The sequence below is a fragment of the Muscardinus avellanarius genome (assembly GCF_963383645.1).
Source record: "Muscardinus avellanarius genome assembly, chromosome: 1".
Classification (NCBI taxonomy): Eukaryota; Metazoa; Chordata; class Mammalia; order Rodentia; family Gliridae; genus Muscardinus; species Muscardinus avellanarius.
The window spans coordinates 180977122-180996831 of record NC_137786.1 but is presented as its reverse complement, the minus strand read 5'-3'; the positions used below and the strand labels follow the sequence as shown (position 1 = coordinate 180996831).

At 44.9% G+C, this 19710-nt stretch overlaps 3 protein-coding genes across 3 annotated transcripts; all 3 read left to right on the top strand.

The window, feature by feature from the left end:
* Positions 1–988: 988 nt before the first annotated feature.
* On the top strand, positions 989–2812 carry UBQLNL (ubiquilin like; the record flags this gene model as incomplete). The annotated part of the gene is made up of 1 exon (XM_080701832.1): positions 989–2812. The coding sequence occupies one exon, from the start codon at positions 989–991 to the stop codon at positions 2810–2812; it is 1824 nt and encodes a 607-aa protein (XP_080557958.1).
* Positions 2813–7400: 4588 nt separating this feature from the next.
* Positions 7401–9451, top strand: UBQLN3 (ubiquilin 3; the record flags this gene model as incomplete). The annotated part of the gene is made up of 1 exon (XM_080701890.1): positions 7401–9451. The coding sequence occupies exon 1, from the start codon at positions 7421–7423 to the stop codon at positions 9449–9451; it is 2031 nt and encodes a 676-aa protein (XP_080558016.1). The 5' UTR covers positions 7401–7420.
* Positions 9452–17699: 8248 nt separating this feature from the next.
* Positions 17700–19247, top strand: LOC308267275 (ubiquilin-1-like; the record flags this gene model as incomplete). The annotated part of the gene is made up of 1 exon (XM_080701883.1): positions 17700–19247. One exon carries the CDS (start codon positions 17700–17702, stop codon positions 19245–19247), a length of 1548 nt encoding a protein of 515 aa, XP_080558009.1.
* Positions 19248–19710: the final 463 nt, after the last annotated feature.

Here is a 19710-nt window from a genome sequence, read left to right as displayed (position 1 = left end):
TTTCTCAATTCAATTTTCTTTTCTTTTTTTTTTTTTTTTTGAGGTACTGGGGATGGAACCCAGAGGTCTTCTACCTCCGAACTACATCCTTAACCCTATTTTTTTTATTCTTTATTTTGAAACAGGGTCTCACTAAGTTGCAAAGGGTCTCACTAAGTAGCTGAGACTCTCCGTGAACCGTGGTTCTCCTGTCTCAGCCTCCCAAATACTGGGATTACAAGCTTGTGCCACCACACCCGCCTCTCCATATTCCTTTGTAAGGCCTGCTTTTCCCAGATTACTAATAAAATTAATAAGCACCTTCTGGTGGCATAGGTCCATTAGTACTCACAGGAATGTGGTTTTGTCAATGGCTTCAGTAGCTGCAGCCTTTTATATGATATGCCTAACATCCCCTTAAGGGACCTATACATAGCACCACTCGGAAACACACCACACACACACACACACACACACACACACACACACACACACACACACACACACACGTATTTTTTCTTTTTTTTTTTTTGCTGGGGAATTGCATCTTCATTTTTTTTTTTCGGGGAAATTGTTTTATTTTAATTTATAATAGACACTTAGACTCCCCTCTATCCCACCAAATTTGTCCTCAGCTAGTCCTAGCATGCAATGAGGCTTATCTTGACATCACAATATCCCTTTTCTGAAGTTTCACGCCATGGGTGGGTGGGGCAGCAGGGGCAGCTGTGTTAAGGGAGAGTCAGCACTACTTAGTCCACCCTGTGCCAATATGAATTAATAGCCACGTCAGGCCTCAGCTGGGCCACATCTGAAGAACTGGGGTGAGGGTATAACACCACAAAATACTGGCCCCAGCCCAGTAACTCATCCTCTCTTGGGCAGCAAGGAAACTAGCCTGCGGCTTGCGAACACAACACCTGCAACAAAGGCCAGCAGAAGCCTCTGTCTGCCTCACCCCGCTGTCCTTGCTTCTGCCTGCTCCCCAGCTGCCCACCCACTAAGTTCCATGCCGCATGTACTCTCTCGAACACCCAAGATGCCCCAGAGAGGGCGTCCTGCAGGTCTTCCTGCAAACAGGAATATCTCAAGTGTCACTCGAGTGATAGTGAAGACAGCAGGTAACCATAAAGACTTCACAGTGGCTGATGACATCTCAGTGAGGCAGTTCAAGGAGAAGCTATCGGCTCACTTCAAGTGCCAAATGGACCAACTCGTGTTGGTCTTCATGGGTCGCCTTCTCAAAGACCAGGACACGCTGAGCCAGAGGGGCATCGTAGATGGACACACAATCCACCTGGTCATCAAGTCTAGACATGGCCCCAAATCCCTGGCGCATTCTTCCCAGAACCTGCCAACCAATGTGCCCTGCCACCGGGACAGAAGTACCAAAGGAGGTAACAGTGGAGCGTACCAACCTGCTGCTGTGAGTCAGGCCCCAGTGCAGTCAACGGTCTCTATGGATTCGGATGCCTCCAAGGTGTGTACCCGGAACTTCGAAGGGGACAATTCAGAGCACATGGCACAGATGCTGGGGAGTCCGAGCGTCCAGCGGCTTCTGTCCAACATGGAGTTCATGCGGCAGTTTGTCTCAGAACACCCCGACATGCAGCAGAATTCAGAAGTCTTCCACCTGCTCAACAATTCTGAGATCCTCTGTCAGGCTCTGGAGCTGGCCAAGAACCTCGCCATGATCCAAGAGATAATGCAGATCCAGCAACCTGCACAGAACCTTGAGCATGCACTGAATTTACAGCCCTACCCGAACTTAGAGACAATCCCGGGTGGGAGCAATGCCCTGGGCCAGAGCTATGCTGGTTTTAGTGACCAGATGCTCAACAGCATGCAGGATCCCTTTGGTGGTAACCCTTTTACAGCTCTCCTGGCAGGACAAATGCCAGAACAGGCCCAGCCTTCATCCCTACCTCCACCGCCATCCCAGGAACAACGGGACCAGCTCCCACAACTCCATACAACTCGAGTCATATATACCAGTTCTCATGGTTTATCTCCTGTTACCTCCACCAACACCGCCACCAACAGGGTTGACCAGACTTCCAGAGCCAATACAATCTCCACCAAGGGCCAGAACTATGTCTGTTCCATTCAACAGCCCTCTGGGATACCAGCTTTACCTAGCATAGAAGTCACTCATCAGTCCCGGGAGGAAGACAAGGATACCACCATCTCTATTTGCAGCTCAGAACGGAGGATGGAGGAAGATTCCCTGCTGTCTGATGAGCAGGCCAGCTCTCAAATCACAGGAGGCATGATGCAGTTGCTTATGAACAACCCCCAGTTGGCAGCTCAGATGATGCTGTTTCTGAGCATGCCCCAGCTGAGTGAACAGTGGAGGCAGCAGCTGCCCACATCCCTGCAGCAGTCACAGCTTTCTGACCTGCTCTTAGCCGTAGCCAACCCTAAAGCATCACAAGCAATATTACAGATCGAGCAGGGCCTCCAGCTGTTGGCCACAGAGGCTCCTGCTCTTCTGCCCTGGGTTGCACCTTGCCTCTGGGGCCTAGGTTGGCTTCCTGCTCCCAGCTGCAGCTATCCTGAAATGGTGCCCTGGGCCTGGAATGTGCCAGATATGACCGAGCCCAAGAAGCCTGATTGCTGTCACAAATCTGGGGCTGTTCTGCAGAAGCTTCGTTCCCTAGCTGGAGATCCTTCTCACCCTTCACAAGCCCCTGAGGTGCGTTTCAGCAAGCAGATGGAATCTCTCCAGGCCATGGGATTTGGGAATCACCAGGCCAATCTTCAGGCACTTATTGCTACCGAGGGGGACACTAATGCTGCAATTCGCAAGCTCAAGAGATCCCAGGGATTCTAGCCACCTACCTGTCTGCTTTCTACCTGCCTGCTGTCCTATTTGACCACCTCATCTGCCTTTTCCACCTCTCCTGATGCTGTCCCCTAGGTGAAGTCCTGGTAAAGGGGAAACCAACCAATGCTCTCTCTACTGAATACTGGAACCATGGGTCATGGCTGGAAGATCTGTCAATAAAATGGCTACCTCTACATGCCTTCATTTGAGGTTTGGCTTTGTTTCCTTTGCAGAAACACAACTACATGTGTTCAACATTCCTGTCTTACCTACCACACATACACACACACACACTCCCTCACACACATCACAGGTATATATACATACACGCATACATATTAATATACAAATGAAAAGAACCCCAGTTGCACTCATGGTTAAATATCCAAGGGCATGCATATGTAGCCTGATGTGCATACACATACACTGTAACAAAATTCTAGAGATACCTAAACAGACCCACATGTAGGGTTAGACAAATTACAAAATATCCACACAGAACGGGAAAGTTACATAGACGCAGATACTTAGTTTGAAAGACAGGTATTTAGTCACACATTTCTTAAACCTGTATCATTCAAGTTTGAGAGTGACAGAGAATGACTTAAATGATCAGAGTAGGAAAAAATTACCTATTGACCAGGTCTTAATGAGTAACTACAATTAATAAGTAACTACAATTGGGGCCTCTTAGTAATTGTCATTTCTATGATCATAGGAAGGGCTGTTTCTATTCTTGCATTAGTACAAAAGGATGCAGCTGCTGCCACCTTCAATGAACATTTCCGTCATCACAAAGCCAGCCCTCCATGGGACATGGCACCTTCTAAGAGAATCATACCCTTCAGCATATCTTTTTTTTTTATTTATAGCTTGTGCTTCCCACAGTGCCAAGACCCTCCCTTTTCTTCCTGCCTCAACTAGTGTATCACAGCCTGGCATAATATGCAACCAACTATGGTTCAGTTCAATTGTTTGATAATGGAATAAGCTTTTGCCATAATTTATTAAGTCAACATGGTTTTAGGCATTGACTAAATAGCAAGATGATACAAAGACCTTTTATTTATTGATTGGATCTCTCTTTTGTGGATATATGGGCAATATTAAAATTATAGATACATTAGATGGTGCTGAGTGTTATGAAGAAAAATGAACTTGGATAAGTTTCTCTGAACAGAGCAATCAGAAAAGGCCTTTCCGAAAAGATGATGTTTGAGCTAAAATCTAAAGAAAATAAAAGCTGAACATGCAATTCTCTGAGAGAAGGGTGATCCAAACAGAGGAAGATGGATACGATTCAAAGCATGGTGAAACCCTCCGAGCTAGGTGTAGTGACACACACTTGTAATCCCCGCGCTTGGGAGGCAGACAGGAGGATCACACTGGTTCGAAGCCAGCCGGGCTGGCTTAAGAGACCCTGTTTCCAAATACAAAGTATAAAATAAGTCTGGGAGGGTAGCCTGGAGGTAGAAGGGCTTCCAGGAACCCCAGTACACCAAAAAAAAAAAAAAAAAAAAAAAAAAAACCTTCAAAACTCTCCTATATACAACCTTCTTTCTAAATATTCCCTAACCTTTGTGGTATAACAGAAATGTGTCCACTGAAAACACTGCAGCCACTACTTTCCTGGCATGGTAGCTGTTTCTTTCATTCCCAATGATCTTAGGAGTGGGTGGTGTCATTTTTGTACCTTCTAGTTGCTTCTCAACTCTAGTTCTCTTGAAGACTACCCCACCAGCCATGAAATAATCATTCTGGCATAGTAAACACCTAGTAAATTTATCATGGTTATATCCAGCTTTGCCTAATCTCTTTGTAGGAAGAGAAAAGCACACAGCCATGGGGACTAGTTTTATTTACATTTATTGTGGAAAGCCTTAATCACTCTCTTAATAATCCTACTTACATAATACCAGCTGATGATTCTCACCAGAATTTGTACTAGCTGAGTTGCATTTCAAGGGCCTCTGATTCATTAGATCTCGAGCGGGGCCTAATTTTCTCATTTTTAACAAGTTTCAGGTGATGTGGAGGTACAGAGCAATGTGGGGACCACATATGGTGATCTCCATTACCTTATTCTTTGAGACAACTATTTCATACCTTTTCTGGGCTTCTCAAATCTTCAGAGTCTTCTTGTGTATTCTGGATCTCAGCCAGAATTTTGCCTATTTTAACAAGACCAAAAGGGACAAATTAAAAGGGATTTTCAGATGTGTCAGCTGCCAAATGACCAACTAACATATTGGTACCTTCTCTACTCTTCATTCTGTTGTAATGAGTAAACCATATATGTTTCTAACCAAAACTCTTTCCTTGGGTACTTGCTCCCAATCTCTGAAACCTATTTACTCAAGGCTGTGTTCTTGTGATTGTTTTCTTTTTTCCTGAATTATTTTTTCTCTTCTCATTGAATTATTTCCATCAAAATAAAGATATTGTGTTTGGAATTACAGGCATAGTGGTGCATGCCTGTAATTTCAGTACTTTGGAGGCTGAGACAGAAGAATGACAGTTTCAAGGGCAGCCTCAGGAACTTGGTGTGACCCATAGCAGATTAGCAAGACAAGATTTCAAAATAAAAATGAAAAAGGCTCAGGCTGTAGCTCAGAGGTAGAATGCCCCTGGGTCCAATCCCCAAATCAACCAAACAACTGACCAGCCAACCAGCCAACAACTCAACATCAACTAAAAAACTTGAATACTAGCTTCATCTTAAAACAAAACAAAACATCAAAGAGTCTTTAAAACCTACATTCCCATATAGCCATCACCCCCTTTTCTTATTTTCATACTATGTTGGATTCTGTTCCTTTCCTAGTCATTTACTCTTAAGCACATGTTGATTCAAGCTTTCTGTCTCCCACCACGGTTACAAAGTTGTACTCAACATGGTCTAGAGCTATTTTTTAAATCAAATTTAGTGGTTAAGTCTCAGTTCTCATCCTATTGATCTACTAGCATCATTTGTTAGAATTGGTTACCCTCTCTCTTTTTTATTGGTTACCTTGTAATTATTCATCATACCGACTACAGAATGATAGGAATATACACGCGCACAATTCATAGAGCGTTTCAACTCCAGTTTCTACCTTCTCCCTTTCAATTCCCCTCAAACGTCTTTGAGATTGTCTTTGGTAGTTTAGTATACACAGCATCATTTCAACTTCTAACCTTCTTTACCCCTCCATCCCTCTCCTCCATCTCCTAAACTCAGTCCATCACTCCAGTGGAGTCTCTGCTTGCCCATCTGAGGTTACTCTTGTTTCCCAATTTTTATCTAGCTTCCATACATGACAGGAAACACACAACTGTTCACTTTTTAAGACTGGCAAATCTCACTTAGCATAATATTCATTAGTTCATTCATCTTCCTGCTAATGACACAATTTTGTTCTTCAAGTTCTTCATTTGACACTTCTTTTTCTTCCTAACTGCTTTATTTCCTCTATTTTTCTGAATTCTTCGAATATTTCAGACTTCTAAATGTTTTAGTGCCACTATTCAAATTTTTTATCTCTTTTTTTCTGCGACTGCTAACTAGTTAATATTAACCAGTAAATTATTTTTAAGTATTTCCTAAATGCTGATAAACTCTAGACTTATAATATTAAGCTATCTTCCATCATCTCTTTTTATCTCCATTTAGATATAGTCATCTCAAATATATGTATGTATATGTATATAAGTATACTGTTAAAACAACATGCTAATTTTTCTCCTTGATGACCTGCTTTATTCATTGATATTTTTATCTCAATAAATGTTCATCCTCTGGGATTTTTTTTGGAAATAACTTTAAAACAGGTAAAAAAAAAAACACTTCAAGTCATCCTCAATCCCATTTTCATACCCCAAGTTCTATCTATCAGCAAATTAATACTTTGGAAATATAGAATGAATTCATGGGTAATGTTGAATCAGACAGAAAATGAGGACATAGAAGAAACTCAGGAAGAATCCCTTTGAACAAAGGAAGATGAATTTGGGCCTTACTGGGGACAGAACTGAAGGACTAGGAACTCTCCAATTCTAGTCTGAGTCTCTGTAAACCACTTTTGAGGCTGTGTGGAAGCAAGGCTCTTGGCTTAAGGAGTTCAACCCAGGGCCCTCACTATGAATCAAGGAACTGAGGTATAGAAAATAGAAAAGGTAAAGGGTGGGAAAAGGGGTTCCTAGGAACCCAGAGCACCTTGGAGGAGTCTCTAGAATCCATTGTGTGAGGTTGTGATGTCAGTAATGAAGTCACAGAGGTGACCTGATGGAGTAGGTTCCAGCCCAGAAGGCTTCAGGGGCAGCTGTGAAACAAGATGAGGGTGGTTTGGAGCCCTGCATAAGAGGAAGGACAGGGCCACAGCTGACTGGTATGTGTTTCTCAGACTGGGCCCTTCTTCCTACCTTTGTCTCCTCATCCATCAACTGATGACCTTTTCCCCCAGGGCCCTAGACTTCCTTTCCCTCACTCCAACATCTCTTAATCCCATCACCTGCAAAGCATCCCCGTCCAGGGATGATGTGACCCCTTCCGTGTGGACCCTAAGGCTCCCCCTACTCCAAGGCCCATGGCCCTCTTCATCCTAATCTTTCTTACTTTCACGGCTGCCTGAAAGGATGATCTTGGTCTCCCATCCCCTCTCCTCCAGCTGTGTTCCCACAGACCTGGGCCTCCTGCTGCGCACCATGGCCAAAAGTGGAGAGGCTCTGCCACAGGGCAGTCCAGCACCAGTCCAGGATCCCCACCTCATCAAGGTGACAGTGAAGACGCCCAAGGACAAGGAGGATTTCTCGGTTACAGACACGTGCACCATCCAGCAGCTGAAGGAAGAGATATCTCAGCGCTTTAAGGCCCATCCTGATCAACTGGTCCTCATCTTTGCTGGCAAAATCCTCAAGGACCCCGACTCACTGGCGCAGTGTGGAGTGCGAGATGGTCTTACCGTTCACCTGGTCATCAAGATGCAGCGCCATGCTGTGGGTACCGAGTGTCCAGCTGCTTCAGTCCCTACCCCAGGCCCAAGTCCTGGGTCACTCCCTCAGCTAAGCTCCATTTACCCGGCAGATGGGCCCCCTACCTTCAGCTTAGGTGTCCTCACAGGCCTCAGTGGGCTGGGCCTGACTTCTGGTAGCTTTCCTGACCAGCCAAACTCCCTGATGTGGCAGCACGTATCAGTACCCGACATCATGGATCAGCTCATTGATGACCCTTTCATCCAGGGTCTGCTGTCCAACACGGGCCTGGTGCGCCAGCTGGTTCTCGACAATCCTCGCATGCAGCAGCTTATCCAGCACAACCCTGAGATTGGGCACATTCTCAACAACCCAGAGATCATGCGGCAGACACTTGAGTTTCTACGTAACCCTGCCATGATGCAAGAGATGATGCGTAGCCAGGACCGGGCACTCAGTAACCTGGAGAGCATCCCTGGGGGCTACAACGTACTTCGTACCATGTACACAGATATTATGGACCCAATGCTTAATGCAGTCCAGGAGCAGTTCGGTGGCAATCCTTTTGCCACTACCACTACTACCAACACCACTACCAGCAGCAACCAACCTTCAAGGACAGAGAATTGTGACCCTCTCCCCAATCCCTGGACTTCTACATATGGAGGTTCTGGTAGCAGGCAAGGAGGACAGTCTGGGGCCCAGAATGCATCTGAAACTAGAAATAGGATTCCAAATTTTCTGGGCAACATTGGGCTCTATGATTATATCCAGCAGTTACATGAGACCCCCCAGACCCTAGGAACCTATTTGCAGGGTACAGCATCCACCCTCAGCCCAAGACAGGAACCATCACCACCAGGAAACAGAGTTCCCCCAACTTCACCCTCATCTCAGGAACCCAGGTCAGGCCAGCCCAAGGAGTCAGTAGTAATCAAGGGAAAGTCTTCCTGCCCGGCTTTCCTGAGATGCCCCTCTGAGAGTGGTACTGAACAAGGTGGAGGTCAAGAGGGCGCAGGGAAGGACTCTACTGGCCACAGCGCCAGCATGCCCAATCTTGTCTCTGGGCTAGGCAATTCTGCCAACCATGCTACATTTGGTCCTTCTCCACCTTCCCCTACAGCAGCCCCTCCTGGGGGCCCCGAAGCTCCCTGGTCGACACCACCAGGTTACTCGAGATCTGTGAGGTCAGCTGGTGTGAATCAGTCCCCACAGTTGCAGGATGAGCTGCACCAACAGCTACCACTGCTGCTGCATCTGCAGGCAGCCATGGCAAACCCTTGTGCAATGCAAGCCCTGCTGCAGATTGAGCAGGGCCTGCAGATCCTGGCTACGGAGGCGCCTCGCCTCCTGCTGTGGTTCATGCCTTGCCTAGCAGGGACGGGTGATGTGGCGGGAGGTACAGAGTCTAGAGAAGGTGGCTTTGTGTCTGACAATCCCCCTCCAGCCCTGGCTCCTCAGGTTTCCCCAGCACAGGGCTCTACAGAACTAGGCTTCCGCTCCACTCGCTTTCTCCAGATGTTGCAAGCCTTGGCCAACACCAACCCACAGCAGCTACAGCCCGAGGCTCACTTCCAGGCACAACTGGAACAACTGCGGTCCATGGGCTTTCTGAATGCCGAAGCCAACCTTCAGGCCCTCATTGCCACGGGGGGCGATGTAGATGCTGCGGTGGAGAAGCTGAGGCAGTCCTAGGCACCCTTGTTCAGGCTGCACCTTTTTTCCTCTGTGTCTTTTCCCCATATCCTATTACTCTAGTTCTCCAATTCTTGAATGCAACCGCATTATAAACCAAATTTACTATGATGCCCTTTACTGTGGAGACAATGTTCCAGAGTCAGTGCAGAAGACCAGGAGCCAGAAATAGGGTGAAGGTGCTCTGCGTGACCCAACTGCCCTCGCCACTGTACTACCACGGGGCCCCTGTCTGAGCTTGGTGTATGCCTATCTTGAGATGCAATTACAGCCAATCTCCAGTGTTAGCTGTTGTCTCAGTCTTGTTCTTGTGGGCTAAAGGAAAAGGGGAAGGAATGGGAGAAGAGCTAGTGATAAGTTCTGTCTCTATGGATGGGAGGGCTTAAATGGAAGACTAAGCTGGGTGTGGTGATGCACATCTGTAATCTCAATACTTGGGACATTGGGACCGAAGGATTGTAGTTTTGAGGCCAGTCTCAGCAACTTAGCGATACCTGTTTCAAATAAATAAATAGATAAACAAATAAATGGTTGGGGTATCACTTGGAGATAGAAGGCCCCCAGGTTCAAACCTCAGCAGAAACAATAACAAAAACATAGTTTGGGGGAGATTAAGAAGTTGGAAGTTAGAAGGTCAGAGGCCTGGAGACAGAGAGGGGCTCTGTTGCTGTAGCCCTTTGAAGGCCAAGGCCTGCAGGTCCTTTGGTGTCTTTCCCAAAGTCTTTCAGATTTTATGTCCTGAAGTAGCTGCCATCATGTGTTGTTTTGAGAGGCTCCCACCAGGTAGTTGAAGAATTGTCATGGTTTCTTATATTTATTGTCCCTGAAGTCTATCCTACAGATGGCTGTCACTTTTCAGAATTTTATATTCGTCCCTGCCCAGACAGTGACAAAGATTCAGACTTAATTATAAGATTCTTGAATTTTACCCAGACCCTTGCAGTCATACTTGAGTAGTTGACTTAAAACTTCTAGCTCAAAAATTCTGGTATCTACCCTGTGCATGGATGGTATCGGCTAACTATTATGAATTCACTGTGAGTAAAGGAAATATAGTCCTGCCCTCTTGAATTTATAGAATGGTAGCAGAAACTGCTCAAACAAAAGACATGAAAAGTGCTCATTATACATAATTGCAAGCTATGATAAGTGTTAAGGGAAAAGATGGGAGTCTGTGAAGAGCAGAAAAGGGCTTGTTGCTCATAGAGTCCAGGGAGCTAGGAAAGGGTTCTCTCAGTGTCTATTCATGGATAAAACCTGAAATGTGGTGAGAGAGAAGTAGGTAAAGCTTTGAAGGAAAATGGAAGAGAATTTCTGCTGAAGAACCAGGATGCGCACAAGGACTGATCTATAAAGTACAAAAGACAGGAGGTCCCCTCCTCCTCGGTCCCCAGCATCTCAGACTAAATTCTGGTTTACATTCAGGGATGCATTCCAACTTCTAGGATAAAAATGTTACAATTCATATGTCACATGAGTTACACTTTCCAGTGTGTATCTGCATAAATGTGTCTATAAGCACATGTTGGTGAAAACGCACATACAAGGTGTATCTTCTTATACTTTCACATGGGCACACTACGTACACACATGCACATACACATATACAAATCACAGTCTGTTAGATCAGAGTTGAGTAGGAATGCAAACAAAACATTCATGGTGTATTGCAGTCAAGGAAGGAAGAGGGCCCTTCACGTGGTATACCACCGTGGTAAGAGTGGTCAGGGCTGTGTTGAAGTGTCAGAGACTCAGTGTGACAACTGGGGCTGAGAGAAACAGAAAGTCCACTTAGAGCCTGAGATACTTAGACAAGCCTATCCAACTTTGAGCTACTGCCATATGGGGAAAAACTTTATCTTTGTGATTTAGGTTTTAATCTTAGGGACACAAAGCTTTAAGAACCTCTGTTCTCCATTAATGGAATTTTTGTCCAAATCAAAACACACTGCAGTTTATGGTGGTACTCGGGAGCAGGGGAAGAGGAAAGTCCTGCCTCTCTGTTTCTTGCAACTCATAAGGCATGTGCTCTGGGGCTCCTTCTAACTGGAGCAGATGTACGACATCACCTGTAGTTTCCATCTTAGAAAGGTGAAGTAGGTCTGGGAAAAACACTCATGGAAAGAAATGTTGCTGCCTTTACCTGACTTCCATCTGTGCTGGAGAAAGCCTGAAGTCCAGCTCACCAGAGCAGATCGCAGTGGGCTCCATCTGAAAGCCTTGACTAGGGGAGTAGAGTATTCAGTAAACATTGTGATATTTCCATACTTGTAAACAGTGCACCTTGATTAAATCCAACCACCCTTTTTTACTCACCTCCTACACCCTTCTCAGCCTTAGTAATCACTATTCTACTTTTAGGTTGACTTTATAAGCTTCCACATATGAGAGAGAACATGCAGTTCTTGTCTTTACATGCCTGGCTTGTTCCACTAAATGTTTTCCGGGTCCATCCCTTTTGCTGCAAATGACAGGATTTCATTTCTCTTGGCTGAATAATACTCCGTTGTGTCTGTATGTCACATATCCCTTTTGCGTTTTTCTAGGCTGACTTCATATCTTAGCTATTGTGAATAGTTCTATAATTTAAATTTTTTTTTATTTTTTTGGTGGTACTGGGGATGGAACCCAGAGGCTTTCTACCTCCGGGCTATACTCCCAGACCTTTTTTTATATTTTATTTGGAAACAGGGTCTCACTAAGTTGCTGAGAGCCTCACTAGGTAGCCGAGGCTGGCTTTGAACCTGCGCAATCCTCCTATCTCAGCCTCCCAAGCACGGGGATTACAAGCGTGCGCCACCACGCCCGGCTTGAATAGTTCTATAATAAATGTGGGTGTTCAGGTATCTCTTTGATACAAAGTGATTTCACTTCCTTTAGATGTATACACTAGCTGGACAGCTGAATCATATGATAGATCTATTTTCAGTTTCTTAGGGAACTTCCATACTGTCCTTCATAATGGCTGGACTCATTTACATCTTCACCAACTCTAGAGAACCCTCCACTGTTGATTGGGTGCTTAAATTCCTGGCTGTAGCTTCATCAGAGACTGAACTCAGCCTCGTGCTCAGCTCCATGGTGATGAGTTTAGGAGAGGAAGGTTTGGGTCACTGCCTTCCGCTCAGAAGCTAAGATGAAATCTGTCCCATGGTAAGCAGTTCACGAGTGATTGGATGATTGCGGACGGAGTGATGAGTGAGGAGAGGCAACTGCATGAGAACAAGTTTGAGACAGGATAGACACAAATTAAGTAGAAGATGCCACAGGACCAGAGCATGTGCCTGGAGGAATAAGCCTGTGGAAACTTTGCAGAAATGAGGTCCCTGCAGGCTGATGTTTACTAAATTGCAGGTCTCCTGGGGCTTCCCATTTGCTGTCTCTGCTCTGGTTTTTGTACTATCCTACCCTCTCAGCAGTGGTGTGAGATCAAATATCTGGGCCTTGGAAAGATAGGGCATGGAGGTTGTGCTGGTGGAAAAGAGAAGACAGTCTCAGAAAGCTTTGGTCATACAAGGCCGAGTGACTGTCTCCTTCCAAATAATTATCTTTTTTCAGACCAATGGACTTGCTAGTGATGCGTGCATGTATGCCCCTGCCATCTTGTACCCCACTGAGTTATATGACTACAATGTACCAATGAAAAAAAAATTTTTTTTGGTGGTACTGGGATTCCTGAAAACCCTTCTACCTCTGGGCTACACTCCCAGACCTAGTTTTGTACTTTTTTAAAATTTGGAAACAGGGTCTCTTAAGCCAGCGCGGCTGGCTTCGAACCTGCGTGATCCTCCTGTCTCCGCCTCCCAAGTGTGGGGATTACAAGCGTGCGCCACCACACCCAGCCAATAAATTTTTTTTTAAAAACTAAAATGAAAAAAGAAAGCAGAAGCCGGGCATGGTGGCACACGCTTGTAATCCCAGCATTCGGGAGGCTGAGACAGGAGGATTGTGGTTCGTGGAAGCCTCAGCTACTTAGTGAGGCCCTCTGCAACTCAGTGAGACCTTGTTTCAAAATAATAAGAAATAGGTCAGGGGGTATAGCTCAGAGGTTCCATCCCCAGACCCACAAAAAAAGAAAGCAGACAAAACAAACAAACCAAAAGAACCCTCCCCCAAAAACAAGTGGTTAAGTCTGCAATGCCTATCTGCATCACAAATAGCTAGGGAGTTGGACAGCAGTTTAAGAGAAGCTTCTATGCATTAGTGTTCTTTCTTTTTAAAATGTATTCTAATTTTCATCATAAATGTTTGCCCATATTTTTTGAATACTTTAGAGTTTCCCTACTTAACATTTAATTTTAATAATAGCTAGCACTTATTGAGGATTTTTAAAAAATATGCCAGGCCCTGTTTCAATCTCTTTAGGTCTGATTCTATACAATAGTCTTTGAATGGACGTAGTATTAGTATCCCTAATTTATAGATAAGGAAAGCTGAGGCCTAGGAAGAAGGATAGTACATGACTTAAAGTTAAAAGTCTTAAAATTGATGTAGTTAAGCTGAATAATAACATTGATTATTATGGAGCAGGTAATTATAGCCCACAGAAAAAAAGTTAAAATCCAAGAATTAAAAAAATAAGATCCTGAAATTTTTGTTTAATTGCATCAATTTCTATATTTATGTGAATTTATAAATCACAGTAGGTTTTGAATGAGGTTAATCTTGTCTAATATAAGTAAATTAGTCTGTAGACTGTGATCTCTCCAAATGAGAAAGTATAGTATTTGGAATTGTGTTCTTTATGGTTATAGTGGGTGGGGGTAAAGCACTAATATGTAGAAAATAAAGGAATTACACAGAGGAAAAAAAGTTAAAAGTCTTTTCAGATTATGTCCAGGATTTAAAATTAGTCTATTTCCAGAGCCCATACTGTTAATCACTTTAGCAAAGCAAATTAATTTGTGCCTTCTTATTCCCCAAAATGTAGAGCAGGGCAGAAGTTGTGGTATTTAATTTGGAATGTTTGCAAGCTTAATTTCTACAAATATCTACACCTATTTAAATTACAAATCTTATTTATTTTATAATATATATATATATATACACATATATATATCATATATATGCATATAAACAGGCATATCTATATGCCTGTTTCTTTTAAATTTTATTTACCAGTATTATACTTCAGTTATTTTAACATCAAAATATTTAATGACAAAGGTTTTACAAAATTATTTATTATTCTTTTGCAAAATATCATGTGCTAATTTTGTCAATTTTTTCTAAATACATTTGTATAGTACATACCATATTTCATAAAAGGTCAAGTGAGATTTTTATTGGCTTTCCACTATCAAAAGTTGGCCATCACAATACTGCTAGGTGACAGTGCCACTAGGGACTAAATTTCTAGAATGGTACATAAATTGAAAGAAAAACTTGGTGCTAAGATGGTACAATTGTTCAAACTCTTGACTGTCTGACCTAGATCTCCTTAAATTCTTCCTGTGAAAAATTGGACCTGTTGCTTCTTTCTCTAGTTCTGACTGGCAGATATAATACAGCCACCCTAAAAGGCATTTTAAATTGTTAAATAAGCTTAAAATTTAGGTTACTTTTTGGCCCAAGAATAAGTCTATTTCTGTGATTTTACCCAATAAAACTAAGTAGTCAAAACTGTGGATCTTCTGTGTACCCCACACTTCTGACTGCTCAGTCTGCCTGGGTAATCTGGCTCCATGGCTTTCAGTCACATCCATTCATTCTGAAGAGCAGCAGGCCCACGTGTCCTGCTTTGACATGCGTCCCCCTCGAGACTTGTCATCTTCCTTAAACTCTAATAGAGACTACTAAATAAATTATGATCCAAACAGTAATCTTGATTTTCTCCTGAGAACCTGCTCCTTTCCAGTACATTAGGCACAGACAATAAAACCTGTAAAGGAGGAGGCCAACAGGATGATTCGCCTCCAAGTCTACGAGGGGAACATGAGATTCCTGGAAAATATGAAATATGAAAAGATGGCCCTTGATAATTGTTACCTGGACCATTCTTTAACCCCTGCCATACACGCACATGCATGTATTTCCTAAGGGGAATCCAGAAATGTTAATTAGAATAGAGAGAATCACCAAAGGAGTTGGTTATACTTGTAGTGCTTGCATGGACATCATTCTGAAGTCAGGACATTATCAAAGTCAGCCACAAGGCACTCTGAAGGTTTCTTGGAGTGAGACATTCTTTCAACTCAAAATTATAACTTATTACATCATTTATTGTTCTGACTGTGAAGATACTAATTCAAACAAATCGATATATAAGAATGTATTTAAATAGATGATAAAAATGTGGCTGCTGAAGAATCTAGACACTCATGTCACATCCAGCAGGATCTTTTGGAGGTGGCATTCTAGGCAGCCACATTCTGATTTTGTAGTCCTTGGAAGTTTTAGAATAAAGGAAAGGTTTAAGTATATGATGGCAGTAGTTAATCATACAAACTTAAGATAGCTCGAGATATCATCCAGTCTCAGAGTAACCAATAGTTGCTGCAGGGATTAGACTTTAGTCTCTACTTGCCTGGAGTGGTCCAAATCGGTGCCTTAGAGGCTATTTTGTGCTTTTATAGTTGAAATATGTCACCTCTATGTGATATCTCTCTATGTTATTTTACATCTAATAATGGTTAATCATACTGACCTAGATTAAAGCATTTTTGTATGATTTTTCTTATCTCAGCCCCAATCCTTTGAGTTGGTATAATGTTTTTTTTTTTGGGGGGGGGGTTGGGGTACTGGGGATTGAACCCAGGGGCATTCTACCTCAGAGCAACACCTCTAGCCCTGTTTTTTTTTTTTTTTTTTTTTTTGGTGGTACTGGGGTTCCTGGAAGCCCTTCTACCTCCGGGCTACACTCCCAGACCTATTTTTTTATATTTTTGAAAAAGGGTCTCTTACGCCAGCACGGCTGGCCTCGAACCTGCGCAATCCTCCTGTCTCCGCCTCCCAAGCGCGGGGATTACAAGCGTGCGCCACCACGCCCGGCTAGCCCTGTTTTTTATTCTTTATTTTGAAATAGAATCTCACTAAGTTGCAGAGGGTGAGCCTCATGAAATAGCTGAGGCTGGCCAGTAACCCGGATCCTCCTGTCTCAGCTTCCCAAGTACTGAGAATACAAGTGTGTGCCACCACACCTGGATCACTATTATAATTTATTTCCCTGAAAACAACTTTGCTTACAAGTTCTTTAAAATCATGCAGATGGGTTACTTAATCTGGAGGGTTTCTGGGTCCAAGTTGCCTTACAGGCCCTAGTGAGAATGTGTAGACTAATTATATGGATCTTTATTCTGTTTGTATAGAAACAGGGACTTGGGGACCTGACTGGGCCATGGTCAGTGTATGGTAATTTAGTGGGAGATTACTGACTAGAATTAGTACTTCCTAAGCAAATGCATAGACTGGTACCTTGCTTACTCAGCCATATTCATTCATCAAGCTCCAATGGTAATGACTATGTACCAATAAATTATATTAAACTCCAATGGTTGGACTTTACACAGTGGAATAGGCTGGTGTGAAACATACTTCTAGACAGGGACTCTTTTTATATACTCTTACTGGGGTACTGTAGTCTCACAGCATGAGGCAGTTCTGACGTACTTCATGACGTACATGCACTCAGCACTTGGTGAGCTTTCCTCTGGCTCCTTCCCTATTCTTCACCCTCCCCATACATGACGCCGAGATTGACACTGATATGCTCACATACCTACAGACGTCACTGGAAGTGTTTTCCTCATTTCTCCACCGCCCTACCCTCTCTAGATCACTCGCTTCACTGGGGTTTCTTTTCTGTTATCTAAAGTCCCTCTTGTAGCCCAATGATTCCCTAGCTTCTGTGTATGAGAGCAAGCATATTACCCTTTATTTTCTGTGTCTAGATAGGGACTCTTAATTCTTTTTCTATTGCTGCTTAAATCAAATCATAAGAGGACCCCAACCTCAAGCAGGTGGCAAAGCCCTCTGCCCTTCCCCCATTCATGCATGCCAGCTTTTCAACTGTGACCTCATCACTGACACCATATTCCCAAAGCCTGGCCCAGGAGAGGAGCAGCGGCCCCCTCTCTGGGAGCCAGGCGGCTGCAGGACTACACTGGGGAGGTGGAACCTGCAGGACGTGGGTGTAAGGACATCACTGGACACCTACTGGTCCCTGCACCCAGGTGTACTCATTGACGCATCCAGGCTTCTGCAGGTCTGTGCTCCACAGTGTCCTCAGCTGGCCTCGAATCAAGGCAATATGGCACGGGCTAGGGAAGAAGCAGGGGACAGCCAGCTGGTGTCTGGTCGGGAGCCATCATTACGTATCATCAGAGTGTCTGTCAAGACCCCACAGGACTGCCAGGAATTTTTGCTGGCAGAAAATAGCAGCGTCCGCCACTTTAAAAAGCAGATCTCCAAGCGCCTTCACTGTGACACTGACCGGCTGGTGCTCATCTTCACTGGAAAGATCCTTCGAGACCAAGACATACTGAGCCAGCGTGGCATCCTCGATGGCACAACAGTCCACTTGGTGGTGAGGACTCGTTTGAGAGGGTTAGCCAGGCACGGAACTGTGCCAGGCCCCACAGGCCACGGTGCCCATCGTCCAGAACCATCAGCCTCGGAGAGCGCTGTCATGCTAGGTAGGCTGGCCCGGCTGGGCCGGAGCTCACCCGATCTAGCTGACTTCTTTGGCCAGCTGGCTCAGTTCCTGATGACTGCACCGGAGTCCATGGTGCAGTTCTTGGAAGACCCTGTGACTCAAGGTTTGGCAGGTGAGAAGCAAGCCAATGGCAGCCATGTTCCAGACTCCTCAAGGCCAGCACAGAGACGTGACTCAGCTCTCAAGGCTCTGGAAATCTTGCAGAAGCCAGCCCAGCAGCAGGAGCTCCTGCAGGTAGACAAACGGAGGCTGGAGGCCTTGAAGGCAGTGCCGGGTGGTGACAACGCCATGCGTCCAGTCTGCTCTGATCTCCAGCATCTCATGCTCTCCACTCTGGCCCTATTAGTTGTCTCCAAAGGCCACATCTCAGGTGCAGAGGCTTTCAGAGGAGAAGCCAATGCTCACAGCAGTTCTGATGCCACCACCACCATCCCTCTTGGTGCTGCACCTGCCAAGCCATTGATACAAGAGGTCAGTACAGGAGTCACTGCCCAAGGCAAGGGTGTGGATTTGAATCAGGCCAGTTCAGGGTGTAAGACTGGCATGCAGGACTTATCCTCCAGCCAAGACCTCCCCTCCCAGGATAGCCAGCAGCCCATGGAGAAAACCTCTGTACCCAGTCAGCCAAGAACTTCACCCTCTGTTTTGCACCGAGCCTTGCATGTCCTGCAGCGGAATCCAGCTCTGCTACACCAGCTGGCAACTGGCAGTCCCCTGCAGCATCATATCCCTCTGCTTCCCATCCTCACTAACCCACGAGCTCTACAGGCATTGATACAGATAGAACAAGGCCTACAGATGCTGTGCAGGGAGGTGCCTGGACTACGACCCTTCTTACGGGACCCAGCTCGACCACGTGGGGCCAGAGGAGTCCAAGAAATGAGGGGTGGAAGACAAGGTCACAGAGAAGATGCTGTGCATCCCACCCTAGCCGTTCTTCAGCTTCTCCATGAGTTGGCCAATGCCTGTTCCCAGTCTACCCAGCCTTCATCCCTCTTCACTGAAGGTCGCTACCAGCAAGAACTGGAGCAGCTGAAGGCCCTGGGGTTTGCTAATCGTGATGCCAACTTGCAGGCCCTGATGGCCACAGATGGAGACATCTATGCTGCCATTGAGAGACTACTAGGGGTACCACAGGCCTAGGATCCAGCAGCTGATGCTCACGAGCATCACCCCATGGAGAGGGAGAGAAAAGGAGGGGGAGGGAGGGGAGGGAAGTCACTTATTTTGGGAATGCCCCCTACTCAGGTCATGAGTTCATTGGGACAGCTCCCCTCTCACTGTCTAAGCCTGTTCTACATTAAAGAGATTGCTTGGATCTCAGGTATGATGCTTGGATCTCAGGTGTGATGTAAATCTGAAAGTAGGTGGGCAAAGCAAATATAATTTGAAAAAGGATCAATCATGTTATTTGATTTTGGGACCTTCATCTCCTCATGCCTCCAACATTAGTCTCTATATTTTGAACCAGAGGCGGAAACATTCTTAAGGTTCTTTTATTTGTGTGTGTGTGTAGTACTAGGGATAGAATCCAAGAGTGTTCTACCACTGATATACATTGCACCCCCAGTCCTCCCTTTTCTGTTTTGGTATTTGGGATTGAACC